This window comes from Paramormyrops kingsleyae, chromosome 15 (assembly GCF_048594095.1).
Source record: "Paramormyrops kingsleyae isolate MSU_618 chromosome 15, PKINGS_0.4, whole genome shotgun sequence".
NCBI lineage: Eukaryota > Metazoa > Chordata > Actinopteri > Osteoglossiformes > Mormyridae > Paramormyrops > Paramormyrops kingsleyae.
The window spans coordinates 16,174,296-16,189,389 of record NC_132811.1 but is presented as its reverse complement, the minus strand read 5'-3'; the positions used below and the strand labels follow the sequence as shown (position 1 = coordinate 16,189,389).

Sequence of the window (15,094 nt, the reverse complement as noted above, 5' to 3'; positions counted from 1 at the left end):
TCCTGGCATGGGCAATAATACAGGGTGGCATCTCCTTAGCAAACCACAGGCACCAATCATGTTTAGCAGGTGGGTCTAACAACAATTACCTTACTTTTCAGCCATAACTTGTGTAGGAATTACAGTAAATTGCCAAGTCAGCAGGCAGAAGGTGAAACATCTTAGCATTCTGAAGATATTTTTACTTCACAAGGAAAGAGAAAATGCCAAATAAAAAATCTGACATATAAATAATCTGAAATATTGTGTCCAGGCACAAGAAAAGAAAAAAACATGATATATTTGTACAACTACAGTACAGTAAACAAACTCACCTCTGTTTATGCTGCAGCCCAAACCTGCCTACGGCCTTCAGCTAGGATCACTTAAGGATTCTGCATGGATGGTGATTTGCCAGGGGCAATAAAATGGGCCGTCAACTGGAGATAATCTGGATTTACGCTGTTTACAAATAAATCGCGTTAAAAAGGAAGGTGGCCAGGCTAATCCATTAGAATGACCTTTTTCACAAAATAAAATAAACACAGTACCAGAGCGCCAACACTGGCTTTAATGAAAACTAAAGATAAACATCTAACAGGGGAACAAACCGGATATATCGAGAGAAACCTCTGCTTTTCAAATGAGATAACTTGGTCAATGTTTTAAAAAGTGATTCCGGTGTTTTAATTCAGTACTTGATAAAGACGCAGGGCCGGTTGCATCAGTTCGACTGGATTGTTGCTCGAGTTTGGATTCAGCCGAAGCACTTCATAGCACAAGAACTGGTGGACGTCATATTCGACAGCTTATGAAAATGACACAGGGGACACCAGGTGGAATATAGTCTAAGAAATAGTCCGGAAAAGGATGCTTGCTGATGTTCCGGGATTAAGTACCGTGAAGGACAGAAGTCTGGTGGTCAAGGTCATGACTTGCGCATGTCGGGGGGGGGGGGGGGGGGGTTGTGGTCCGGTGACTGCACACCCCACAGGAAGGCAGTTAAAATGTTAAGATTCAGCTCATCTGTTTGGTAAAAGGCAATTTCATTTACATGACTGTCACTAAAATGATCACCAAGTCATTATTATTATTACTAAAACAATTTAAATCCTATTATTATAAAAACACAAAAACAGCATGAAAACAAATAATGTAACTTTGCACAGCGTAAACAGGCGCATATATCCAGACCTATTAAACGGATCAGGTATCAGCTATATGGGACGTCCGATATTTAATTAGTTTTCGGCAGTCTGGAAAAAGATAGATTTAACAAGAAACACCAGCTATTTGTACTGTACAATCAATCGCAGGACATTTCTTTCCCATTTTGTATGTTTTTGCAGCATTCAATCTAAACGCTCACGCTGCCACTCAGTGGATGTGAACGCAGTGACAGTGATGGATTCCGCCTTCTGTGACGTCATGCGCATACCCTTCGCAGCAGGAGCGTAAGGACGTCAGGCAAGAGTGTGACGGTCTGGAAGCATTTTATGCTTTTAAGCGCAGTGATTTGCAATCTTTGTAAAAAGTGGAAACTGAAAGAAGTGCACACAATTGTGCGAGAACGAGAAAAATATGAAAAAAGCAATGGATGATTTGCGAGTCGACGGCTTGGACAGTTTTGCACATTCGCTACAGCTTGTGTCAAGTTGTGATACAGGAAGGGCTGCTATTGCAACGATGTGTTACTGACACTGCTGCCAGTAGGAGAATAATTGTGGGGCATTTTAAGCATTCGCCACTTGCGTATCCTCGCTTGGAAGATATTCAAAGTGAACTGAAAATGCCTCAAAAACGCTTACAACAAGATGCACAAGCGAGGTGGAACTGTGCGTTATGTTCGTATCTAGTAACCTAAAGCATTTTTCACGTTTAATATCTTTCATGAAAAATATTAAAGTAAAAAGAGCTGACAAAAGAGTATCCGCATGTGTGTGTCAGAATCGGACTGGAACCGAAAAAAATGTGGATCGGACAATCCCTATTACTAGTTTTAAAAAATAAAAATACTAATAATAATAATATATGAAGTAAATTATGTGTTTTGCTTTGTGTAACATGCAGGAGAATGGGCAGCGCTGCCAGCCATGTAATGACCCACTGTTTCATATCTAACTTGTGATCCAGTATGCAGACAATAATGTACATAGCATGGACAGCTCCAATATTGAGATACGCCCAAACTGACTTGTGTCCCCTGGTCCCAGTCCCAAATGCGTACACAAGATGACGCATGGCTGCATTGGGCATCATTAGTTTAACGATACGGGTCATTACACCAAAAGAATGACAGGGAAACATTGTTCTGTACCAAGAGAAAGACCAGGAGCAGGAGCATCTGCAGAATTCAGAAGAGGAGGTCCAGCGAGAAGCTTCACAGGGGACGTCGTGGTCTGCTTGCTGTGCTTAGAGCACTTCCTAGAAGGAGCTCGAGGATTTGCCGTTAGCACAGAGCAGGAAAGCGATACGGTGTGGCAGCCCGGCCTCCACAATGTGCTAAATATATGGATGTGCGAAAGCCTGGCAACTGACCAAGAAAGCATGTTCACCAAAGGGGGAAAAATCTCCACCGGTGAGTAAAGTTAATGCCAGGTTACTATTCTTAGCTATAATCTACGACCTAATTCCGTGTTTTTCCACAAAGGCCGTCTTCAAGGATGATAAACTGCAAACTGAAGAATTAAAATGCAGATGACCTAGGTAGGAGAGGGAGGTAATTTTGGTAACGTACACGTTCTAAGAGTGACCCACGGATTAGCTATCCATTTACAGAAGGAAGCAGGACATATTTTTCAAATGTCTATTACTTTGATAGTACATCTTGTCTCTGAATGACGCAGTTACATTGGAACACCTTGTAAAATGTCAAAAATAAAATGACTAAAATTAGGCTGCAAAAAATGATGAGCAAATAATATTGGACATGCAGTGTGTGGCTCAGTGGGTTATAACAGTGTCTGTGATCGGACAGTCACCGGTTTAAATCCTGTGGTTGGTGTTGGGCCTTCGAGCAAGGTCCCTAACCCCTAGCCGCTCTAGGAACTGACTGACCCTCTTTACTTACCCGTATGTGTGCTAAATATCTAAAAATGGAAATGTATGCACTCCTGAATTTTCTGTGTCTATGGTTTTAAAGCTAATTTTAGAAAATGTCTCATTTCACAATAGTATCGAGCACCATACCTAGTCAACGTTAGTAAATAAAGACCACTTTCTTTAATCATTGGCTTGTTAAAAACAACTTTATCTTTTCATCTTTTGAACCACTATCTAAAAAGGCATCACGGCACTCAGCTTGGCTGCAATAACCACAGCTATTCATATGGAGAAAGCAATAAAACACAGCCCAGGAGACAAATGGAACGAAAGTGCAGAAATCAACTAAATTGTGTGGAAAAACTGATTTTCCCCCAGCTATGGCACCTGACACCTACACAATACTTAGAGATAAACATGTGCGTTTGTGGGTTTACTTTAAAAAATAAAAAAAAATCTACTTATTCCTTTTGTCAGATAAAATTACAGGGCAAGCAGAGTAAGTTCTCCACTGGAGCACTGAGCAAGGCCCTTAACCCCAGCCGGCCCAGTGACAGCCCCCACCTTTGGGCAAAATGCCTGCTAAATAAATAAATACATTTTTAAGACTAATGACAGATTTCTTGATGCCTGCATGACATTCACACCCTGGCTCTTCTATTTAAATTATAAAGCCGAGGTGTCAAACTACCAGCCCAGGGTCCAGATCCAGCCCACGAGACAGTTTCATACGGCCAGCTACAAGTTTTTAATTCATTATTAAAACTGGCCTGCAGATCGACCATTTCTTCTCCACAGAGAACATTCAGCGAATTATAGACACAACATTGTTTCTTATTCCCTTTCATTTCTCTGTTGGCTCCCTTGGGAGAAGACCTCCTATCCAGGGACCCCCCCCCCCCAGGTTATTTACGTTTGAGACCACAGATCTAAAGGCTGCTGGTATGAGTAGCAAGAGGAGCCCCACCCTCCACAGATAGATTTGGAGTAAAGAGTTGGAGTTAAGTTCCACCTGTCGAGGTAGATATTGTGCTGTATGGAGTGAATGCAGAAGAAAAAAGGGGAACATGCTCTGGACATAACTGTCATCCGTGCAAACATCTGCCCTACAATGCAGAGTTCCAGAAATAAATGTGTAGGACAACCTAAAGTTAGGCGGGTAAATTTACGACACGAGTGTTGACTTAAGTGCCAGTCCTTAATCACACAACTGCTAGAGAACCAAATAAGAAAACAAGGCATGAGAGGTGAAATCCGAATCAGACTGCTTAAAAGAGGAAGAAAAAAAAAAACACACACACACACACACCCCCCCCCCACACACACACACACACACACACACCCCCAACAATACATTTAAATTTAGCTTTCCTTCCTGGTCCACTACCCCACACATCTTGGCGCGACTCTGGGACATAGCATTCCGACATTCCAATGTGCCCCTATTCGCCGGGATTCTGCCATTGTTCTGCATTGTACTCCCATGGGCAGTTGGTACTCTTACTAAAAATATCCATAGCAAATAAAAGTGTTAATATGGGCATTTTTTTTCTTCTGAAGACAACTATAAAAAAATAAAAATAAAAAATACTGAAAAGCCCAGGTCTCCTTCCAGATCCCTAAGCTTCATAAATTTCAATATCATCTGCCGAATATTCTATCGCAGCTTCAGAAACTGGACTGAATGCCTTTGGTGGAGAATAAAAGCACAATTACCACAATTATGTGGGAGGAGGACTTTTCAGTGGGTAGGAATCATTTATTTGGGTATATTGGATTGCTTATGGGGTCTAAATGGAGACCAGGAGAAGCACGATCACAAAACTGGTTCTACGTCTGACATAAGCAAAACTGAAACTCGTGCTGCACAGGACGGGAATACTAGAAACCAAAACAAGAACGTCACGGTCATCGGGACTGTCAAGAGTACTGCAGAGTTCACTGGGGGCAAAACGAAATGGAAAGCGTCACAGCAGAGCTACCCAGAGTGCGGGGTAGGTGAGCCTTATTCTAGCCCATGATCACGGTCACCTGATACTCTAGAGGGACACGGAGGCCCCACCCCTCCCCTCCTGTCTCACTGAGCCAATCTGCATACTTGAGCACAAAAGCCCTGTTTGCATTCTCTGATGCTGGGCAGATATACGCGATAAGGTCGTTTTGGAAGTTGTTCTCACACGTAAAAAATTAAGAGACATTTGCGATTACCTGACCCAGTGCTGTTTAACCCATTGGTTACCAGATGGAGCTGATAAGTTGAAGCTTCCCCAAAAGATGACATCCTAACAACCCACCGGCGCCCCCTCCAGGCTCGTCCTGCCACGGACACTCGTCTAGGCTTCCACCAGGAATCTGACAGGCACTCACCTCGCCCTAGTGAAAGTTCTCCACGTCTGTCACAGATTACCTCTAGCTTTGGTTCCTTTCAACTGCAAGGTCAGATGTGCATGTGTCTGGCTTTTTAACACCCTTTATTAATGTCTTTTGAAGGGTTTGCATTCTTTAGGCGATGCTCACCAATGAACATTTTGTAAATATCCCCATTCTGAAAGGATGCAGTGACCCCAAAACACTGAGAGGATGGACAATAATGGCTGGATTCTTCAAGGACATGGGAAGCATCACTGACTCACATCACAGTCAGGAGGAAACACAAAAGCGGGCATCGCCGCCTCTGCCCGCAGCCAACAGAGGGGTTCCCATGACAACAGAGGAAGCCAAATATAATGAAGCCACGGAGGGTCGATGCATGAAACGCAGAACGTGTCTACCATTGCTGTGCGTCCAATACGGGCACGACCATAGGGGAGGCACCGATATGAAACGTTCACCTTGACATGCGTCTAGGCTAGTGGATTTCATGCAGGAGAGGTAGAGATTCCACATCAATATAACAGTATAGATGTACATGACAGATGTATACATGTCAAAATATCATCATCACCGCTTCAGCTCTGAGGACACTTGGCTGACACGGAAACTGTTTGGTCACCCGGTTTTGAGAATGTAATGAACACACATGCAGTCAGTTTTGGATTATAGTGTAAACCTTGACGTGCTTTTTTTTTTTTTATCAATTCAAATGTTTGCCGACCTTCATATTCATAGACTGCAGGGGGATATGCAGATAAGGGGTTTACAGACATCTGAAACATCAGAGAATGCAAATGAGTCTGTTATTCTGCAATGCAAACTTGCTGCATGGCCTCTGTCCTTCACTGAAAAATGAAAGCTTCAGCTTCAGCCCGTCTGTGGGAGTGGGAGGGAAGGTGTTAGCCTTTGGGGAGGGGGTTCTGTCCTGGACGGATAGGCTGCACATCCACCCCCCGCAAAATCATCACACTGGAGATATCAGCCGACTCCAGGTAGACTTGGTCTGACCCGGTGGCTGATTGCATCCGAACAGGACAATTTTATTATTTATATTTATTTATTTATTTTTAAAACAAGGTTTTCCAAAGGAATCAGCTGGGGGAACAAATTTTCAAATATCAAACATGAAATTTGACCATGAGAGAGGCAGTTCGGATCCCCCCTGGGCGGAAGCTCCATGATTACGTCGGCAGCTCTGCCAAGAGGCCTCGCCAGGCTTCAAAGCCAACCTGAGCTTCTCGAGGACAGTTAAAAGCTTGGGTCAATAAAAACCCATTTTACCCTATGAAAAACACAACAAAACACAACACAAAAGGAAGAAAAGTAATATTTGTCTGATACTGTGCCTTAAGAACACTAGCTTGGAAAAAAAGGATTCCAAAAATTTCCAACCCCAGAAATACAGAAACAAAAATATTAAATAAGGCCCCAAGACACTGAAAAGGAAAAGAGGTCAGAATATGGATGGATGATGGATGGATTGACATTAAATAGAGTCTGATAAGCAAGCGATGGAGACATCACACACAATCAATTTCTGTCTCTGCCACACGGAGAAGCTGGTTTTAAGGGGCACGTCTCAAACTGTTTTTTATCTACATTCCTGTATCTCCCCCCCCCCCCCGCAGGCTGACCCATGGGAGATGCGATTGAGGGGGCCTTCATCATTAAGACCTCAGACAGCACACAATACCAACCAGACGCTGCTCAATCTGTTACGGCGTCCGCAGCTTCCAGACTCTCATTCATTGGTGACACTGATGTCAGCTAATTTTACCACTGACAGGAAGGTAAAAGGGATCCTTTTACAAGAACTTGGCGATGAAGAGCCAATCAACACAGCCTGTGACAATTCAACAGCAGCCAAATCCCCATGCGCAATAAAGGTATATTTGTACACATTTAAATCCACATGTTACTGAATTATATCCTCATGCCTTGGGGCAATTCTTTGCCATAAGCATAGTTCAGCGTAATAAGACTGAACCGAGATGAAAGGAGACATCTTCATGACGTCAAGGCAGAGCCAACGTCTTAAGAAAACTTCATTACCACTCACTGGAGTGACATGAGAGAGACAGCTGATCAGCCTGTACTGCGTTTACAGAGAGGACTGTTTTCCTGAGTAATTCTGTTACCAAGCATATTAATGTAGAACTAGCATTCAGTTATTCTGCTGAAGACATCAATGAACTAGCACCTAAACTTAAATATGACAAATAAATCTTATTTGCCCACCAAACAGAAACATGCTAGCCTTATTAAATAACTGCATCCTGGAAGCAGTATATACCAGTTAGATTGTGGTCAACAAATTCTCAGATTTTGCTTTTATAATAGTACCAAGGCATTTAAAGTAACAGGCACTGACCAGACATGTCCTGCAAACAAACGTTTGAGATCAAAATAAATTAGAATAGGAATTAGTATCAATAAAGCATGGCTGGGGAAAAAACAGGCTTTCATGGTTCAGGAAGGATGTTCTAAGTATGCAGAGGAGTACAAATGTTCCAGAACACCTAGGCCCTAAATGCTTGGCAACAGCATTTTAGGATTTAGGATTATTTTTCTTTCTAAAAATTCTGCTTTAGAACATTTAAATAGCAATTTAATTCTCTTTTTACATTCACACATCTAAATTATTTTTTTAGTTACTATTGGCTATCTCCCTTCATTCACACTTTAATTCCCAGAACAGGCCAGCTGAACATGCTATTTTAGCTGAAAAGTAAAACCTGCACCGGCAGACAAATGATATCTTAAGTCATAAAGAAATGCAGCAATGAAAAAAAATAATTTATCCCACAGCATAAAAATTAAAAGCAAAAATTAAATGTAAGGACCTCAGGCGTGCATCTGTGATATTCTCAGAGTAATTTAATGTTACCAGAGGAAAAAAAAAAAAAATCAGAGACTTAATACTGTGTTTAATGCGACTTAATCTGCGGTGGAACTGGGACAGTGTCTTCATTCATCACACAGCAGCACTGATATTTCAGAGGTGAAAATTGGCGGGAAACTAGCTACGATGTATCACCAACGGTGGGGACGTAGCTATCGTCTTTAATGGCGTCTTCACAAAGGGTCATGAAAGGAAGGAAAGGAAGCTCCAAGCTGTTGCTTAACGAGTCGATTTACAGATCACGGTTACTATGACGAACGGCATAAGGAAAGCAGGACATGTCCTTGCTACTCTGCCAAAGGCTCAGCCAGAGCAGAGAGGTCACGGCTGGAAAGGCAGACATATTCTTACTTACACTCAAAAGAAGCTCTTTGCAGACAAAAAGGTGGGTAATCTAGCATGTAGGCCAGCTTCCAACGGACATCAGCTAGCCTTGTCCGTGAATGGCTCTGCCATCTTAGAGCGCACAAGAGACAAAGAAACCCAACACGTTCCACAGAAAGACGAGACTTGAGCCTGCCAGGATACAGGGAGTCTATTGTATGGCGCGAAGGGTCTTGTTTTTGCAGAAAGCGGCCACTCAGAAACTAACGATGAAACAGCCTCGTACACAGACTGGCCTGTGGAACTAGCGGAAGACTTTTTATGGAGAAGGTTTTAACGCCTGCCATCGTTTCCCGGTCTGCAAAACATAAAACGCAAAGACGATCACCAGACGGCATCAACGCATTTGAGAAATGACAGCGAGTTAAACATCAGCCGGACAGAGTTTCTCCACAAGTCAAGCACGGACGAGGGAGCTAGCAAAGGTCACTGGGCTTGATTTACACGGAGTTTAAAAAGGCCTCGACAAGTCAAATATCAGTATCACGCCTGAACGTTTAAAGCACATTTTCACCTCCGCCGAATCTTCGATCCCACGGGTCTGTACGGAAACAGTGTTTACAGAGTGAGCTCTGGAAGGTGAAAATGAGAGAGCTGAACATACACACTCAGACGGACAGGAATAGCTATGCATTTCATCAACCAGAACAATTACCAGACCTTCACCTAGAGAACACTAAATATCTGTTGAACATATTTTGTGTTTTGTATATTTGTTCCACGGAACAAATCTTAGGTAAAAAATAACAGAGCACTGGCTGGACATGCAATAAAATAGTGATTAAAAATAGCCTGAAAAAAAGAGAGAGCTAACCTTTGAAACATTAAGATAGGTGCTTGATGTTTTCACATCATCTTTTGAAAGTTTACTCGGAAATCCTGTTATCGGCCTCATCGATCGTTGCCCAAACTGTAGCTCGGCAACGAAGGGCCCCCTGACTCTTCATTGTGATACCCGATTTACAGATTTTTACATCAATATTAGTCACTACCAAAGAGGGAAAGCCTGACTCACTGGCTCTTAAAAACAGACATTGCTACTATGAATGACACTGGGAGGAATGAAAAGCAAACAGCAGAGAGCCGAAAGGTGCCCACTTACCCTCATTGCTGAGCTTCAGTATCTCAACAAGTACAGCATTACACTAACACAAGAGTTACAAGTTCGAGTACTAAGGAGCATCCATTAAGAAAATAAATCCTAACCCTTCTCTCTACTATATGTCTATTTAGAAAAAATTCAGGTAAATGGCCCCTTTGTAACACTTAAATCACAAGTTTAACAAACTCCCATCTGTTGATATTTTGGACCAGGATCTGCAAGTAATACTTGCTTGTTCTACAAATGGTCCGTTGGCATCATTAATTACTATTCATCCCAAATTTGCTCGATAAAAAGCTACTTCCCCAACTGCATGGATGGGTAATGGAAGGGTGATGTATGCAGTAGCTATTGATGAAATCAGCGACGCAATATAACTGGATCTGGTTCCTCTTACTGTGACCACACACACGTGACCTCAGACTAAGAATGGCAGAGGCCCGCAGGATGCCCTGTTCCACGTCCTGCGCACCGTGATCGGAATTTACCTCATTATCAAAGGGGAACAGGATGCAAATGGTACAAAACATGACCCATGCTGATCATATATCTTGGTAATAATCCACGTTACAGTCATGAAGAATGACGGGAAGGACAAGCAGGGAAGCAGGCGCTGAGTACGTTCTTACTCTTTTTTTCTCTTGTTTTACAGAAAACAGATGCAGCAGAAACTTCCCGATGAGATCGCAGGGTCACATATAATCAGCCTGATATGCATTTTAATGAGCAGCCCTGCTCATTAATCTGTAATGGAGTAATGCTTAATCAATTAGGAACACATCAATGCATATGGTATATCATTTATATTGTATGATTCTGCAGAGGACTTTTCCAGGGCAGAAATGGTTATACCTATAAGCTGTTAAAGGAGACATTTTAAGAAAAATTACTGTTAGCTAATAAACCCCATTGAATTACCTGAATTTGTTGTTGGGTGCAAAAAAATTACTTGACAGTAATTATGAAAATACATATTTCCCATCTCAATAAATAACATTTGTATATGTAAAAACAGAAAGACATCCAGGACATTACACTATTAAAATACTACTCAGGAAGACAATTAACCAAAACAGCTTCCCATAACATATCCAGTCAAATTATTATTATTATTATTGTTATTATTATCATTATTATTAATAATGACAATAATAATTTATCTGCAACTATGGTAACTATGAAAGTGAACAATGTTTCTTACTACTAAAACTCTCAAACTTTCCAAGCACCACAATTGGAGCAAAATTCCTACTACATCTATTCCATTGGTACACACACTCACCCACCCACCCGCAGACCTTTCAAAAGTCAGAAAGCTGCGTCACCGTATCCAAAAAAGGAACTCTGCAAGTTATGAAAACATCACAAGTTTACAGCAGCTGACAGTAATGAAAAATGTCAGTACTTTGCCTTGAACAAAACTATCACTCAACAGGAATTTGTTACTGATGCCCTTGGTGCAACCTTCTCAGATGCCTAAAAATATGGGCATTATCCACACTACTACTGATGTTAAATTCACAGAAAAATGAACCTGAGCCATTTCAGGTAAATTTGAAAGAAAGAAATGCAGTTTGGCATCAGTAGAAGAGACTCCTCGCCTTCAATTTGCATATTCATAAATAATGTCTGCAATAATTAAAGAGCCCATTATACGATTAAAAAAAAAACCAACATGTAGGCCTACGTTTTATCGGTGAGAACGAAATGCTCACAGGATCTGCCCAGAAATATTATAAATTAATCGTAAAATAGACCATTTTAGCAAGGCCAAAAAGGACTTGCACGGTTCAAAACAAAACCACGTTGTGCTATTCCGCAGGATCCTGCCTTAGTGACAACTAGGAGCACCTGAAGTGTCTTCCCGAAAGCCGTGCTGAAGTGTTTGACTATTTCATCAACGTTTTCCTCAGTTTTATTTGGAAAGAAGGTGCACATTTCAGGCGTGAATTCTCCCACTATACAGTTTAAATTAGTTCTGTATCCCCATTACTAAACAAGTTCCGCTGGAAACTTTAACTGAGATACATTCGGAGTAACCAATCAGTGTCCAACACATGAGGTGTGGATCATTAAAGGCCTGTTGCAGTATATATACTGAAACACTGATTCTGCATTGCGAGCCGCTTTCTGCGCAAACTGCACTCACTCAGAAATGTTGTTTGCAGGACTTTACTTTCAAATGGTTAGAAAGGTAATTAACTGTCCTGCTTTCCAAGCGCTGCTGAAATTTTGCGAAGGGCAAGACAGAATCACTGAGATCGAGTAACATTTTACTAAACACTACAAGCACCTTATGATATGAGCAACGTGACCTGCACATTCCGGGCAACTTGGCGGCGTAGATCCGAACAGGGCAGGGAGACTCACCCGTATCCTCCGCATAGCCGCTACTATCTCCACTCTGCTATTCGGTCGCGCCACATCCAGACTACCAATGTACTACAAATATGGGGGGAAAATACCACAATTAATACCATATTCTCCTACAGTGCATTGGGCGGCTGCGTCTTCCGAGCGCCACCAACAACAACAGTGACTGAAAGATGTTATTTTGTGTCAAGTTATTGCTTCGATACAAAATCAAAGGGGATCGCCGTAGTTAAAATAACACGCATGCATGCATGATGCTTAACTGGCTGTTTATTACCTAGTCTGCAAATTAACGAGAAGCAACGACAAACCAGAGAATAACATTATAATAAACTCTAACGTTTGGTAGCGTTAATGCGCGTTACGGACTTTGCTCACCTACCGCTTCTTACTTACTCACCTTGGCTTCGAAATTTATGCCATGCTGGAAGGCTTCCTCGTTGTGCAGAGGAATCCTCAAATCGTGTCCGTCATCTACTAAATTGTACTTAGTTTTCCCCGGCATGGTCGCTTGCTCGATCAGGCGTTAAAATGTTATTTAGAGAATCGCGACTAGACTTAGCGGCACGAAACCGAGCGGCACCTTAACTTCAGTGGCACACTGCAATACGATGCCACCAAGTAAGTGCACGGAACTACCATGGAGCAAGTCAGCTAGTGTAACTTAATAGTAAGTACTCATGCAAATACATCGCTGTAGTTCGATGAGAATTAAAACAAAAATCAGCCTTGGTGTTGTTTCCCAAGGGGAAAACACACAATCGTGTCACGTCCCCGCATCGCTGCCAAATAAAACCTCACTCCACGACAATTAAAAAGTAAAAATAACTTAAAAACAAAAACGGGACTGAATATCTTCCCTTTGCTTGCCCGTTCCTACTTCACCGCAGCGCCATGTCTGGGGGAGTCATTCTCAGACTTGGACAATTCAAGAGCTGCGGCTGATTGGCTGAACCTGGGAATTCCACCTGTTTTCATTGGAACAGTGTTACATCATAGATTTGTGGGCGGGGATAATGCCTCATTTTCCTCATTCATTGTAACCTTTAAACGAAAGGGCGCCTATTGTGGCATCTAGTGGCGCAATGGGTAGCGATTCAGCAGCAGAACAATGTTTCATTTTAAATTGATAAAAGGATCCCTGGAGTCTCAGCTTGAGACTCACATATATCCCTCGAAGGTTTGGTTTATATTACGGATCTCTGGATTTCACTTCCTCAAATCAAATGGTACTGTTAGGTACTGTACGTTTTTCCTTAAACTTGGACAAACTTGTCTTTTAAAAAACGGCCATACACATATATAGGGAAACATTGTAATGGTATCCACAGATCTATGGAAACTGATTTCGTCTTGTCAAGCGTCTCTGTTTTCAGTTATTCCCCCAATGAACATACGCACTTAGTCTAAAAATATATCCAACGTATATATTTGGATATATTTTTAATATACGTATACAGCTGTCAAGTTATTGCTTCGAGAGTTTCATAGTTCATAGTTTGAAGCAACTTGTAGGCTATGTTATGACATCCATAAATTTCAAGTTACAAGTATTAACATGGTGTACGTATTACTCTTGTTAAACAAGCAAAATTTTAAACATTGCATGCATTTTGTTTCGTTAAATCTGAAGAATACACTAAACATTTTCCTTCAGCATTCCAAAAAGTGAATGATAGTAAATAAACAATAATAGTATCATTTCAAATGGAGATTAACAAAATCGACATTAAAAAAAATAGCCTGTATTCCTATCAGTTCTATAAAAGCAAGGAACTCGTTTTTACAACACGGAAGATTTTTTGGAAATTGCATACAAGAAATATTTTGAAGTACACTCAGTTTTTAAAAGGTCATATCAAATATGCTTAACAGTAATGGATACACACTTTCATCTTTTTGATTTAGCATGTCCCGCTGGTTGGATTTTCATTTCTTCACATTATAAATAAAATGAGTTTCCTAGCAACACTAGCATGCTGGATATAGTGCTGCCTGTTTAAATGCAAGAAAATGCACTCAGCATGCAGGAGTAACACGGACTTTCAAAATGAGGATTGCCTTTGATTGATCACTTTGACTTGATTTTTATCCATCATTTTGATTTATTACACATGGTTATCTCCAAATTTATTCAGAACCATAATTACTTGCATTTTTATCTCTACTGTAGGATCTCTGCCACCATTTTTCTACAACAACCATGTCCTAACCACAAGGTCATGAGGCACAATAGCTATCATCCATCCATGTAACATGCAGGATTGCAGCAGCATCCTGTCTCTCCTTGACAACATTGTGTTGCTACTCATGAATAATTTTCATCAGACCTCAGAAATGCTGTATGTTTTGGACACTATACAGAAATGCTGTATGTTTTGGACACTATACAGAAATGCTGTATGTTTTGGACACTATACAGAAATGCTGTATGTTTTACAAACTGTATGTGGACTAAGCACCTCTGTGTCTCACATCAGACTGAAGCCAAGTTCTCCTTGTGAAACATATGGGAACTTCTCTAAGGAACAAGCCCTGATATGGATGACCTTTCCAGTATCTCCACAGCAAAGCCAGGTTCACTTGGTTTTCACATTTATTTAGAGATCACTTCTTCAGACTTTTAAGTTAACTTCTCTTGTGGATATCACATCTTCAGAATATTAAGCTACACTAGGTCCCCCTCGTGGAGACCACAACTTAATATTTCAGCTGTGCATTTCATCCAGGTTCTTGCTATGCTGGTTTCAGTGCAAGCGAAGGAGGATCATTTTTATTTTATACAATAACTGATATGTTTGAATTATACTTGATCTTTACTCCCCTAGGAATGCAGACTCATATTTCTCAAGGGGTTGGATGAACTTTATTCAGTTTATTGCTGAAGAAACCATTGTGACAGCACACATCATTTTTTTGCTTTTAAATATATCATTTAC

The 15,094-nt window shown here is 41.2% G+C and overlaps 1 protein-coding gene across 1 annotated transcript in view; it reads right to left on the bottom strand.

Moving 5' to 3' along the window:
- nos1apa (nitric oxide synthase 1 (neuronal) adaptor protein a) overlaps positions 1-13,099 on the bottom strand; it is a 60,585-nt gene extending 47,486 nt beyond the window's left edge. Inside the window, exons 1-2 of the mRNA XM_023794568.2 lie at positions 12,556-13,099; positions 12,153-12,224 (exon numbers count right to left, since the gene is read on the bottom strand). Coding sequence (XP_023650336.2) covers positions 12,153-12,224; positions 12,556-12,660 — 177 coding nt within the window. The 5' untranslated portion in view covers positions 12,661-13,099. The remainder of the gene's footprint in view (positions 1-12,152; positions 12,225-12,555) is intronic.
- Positions 13,100-15,094: the final 1,995 nt, after the last annotated feature.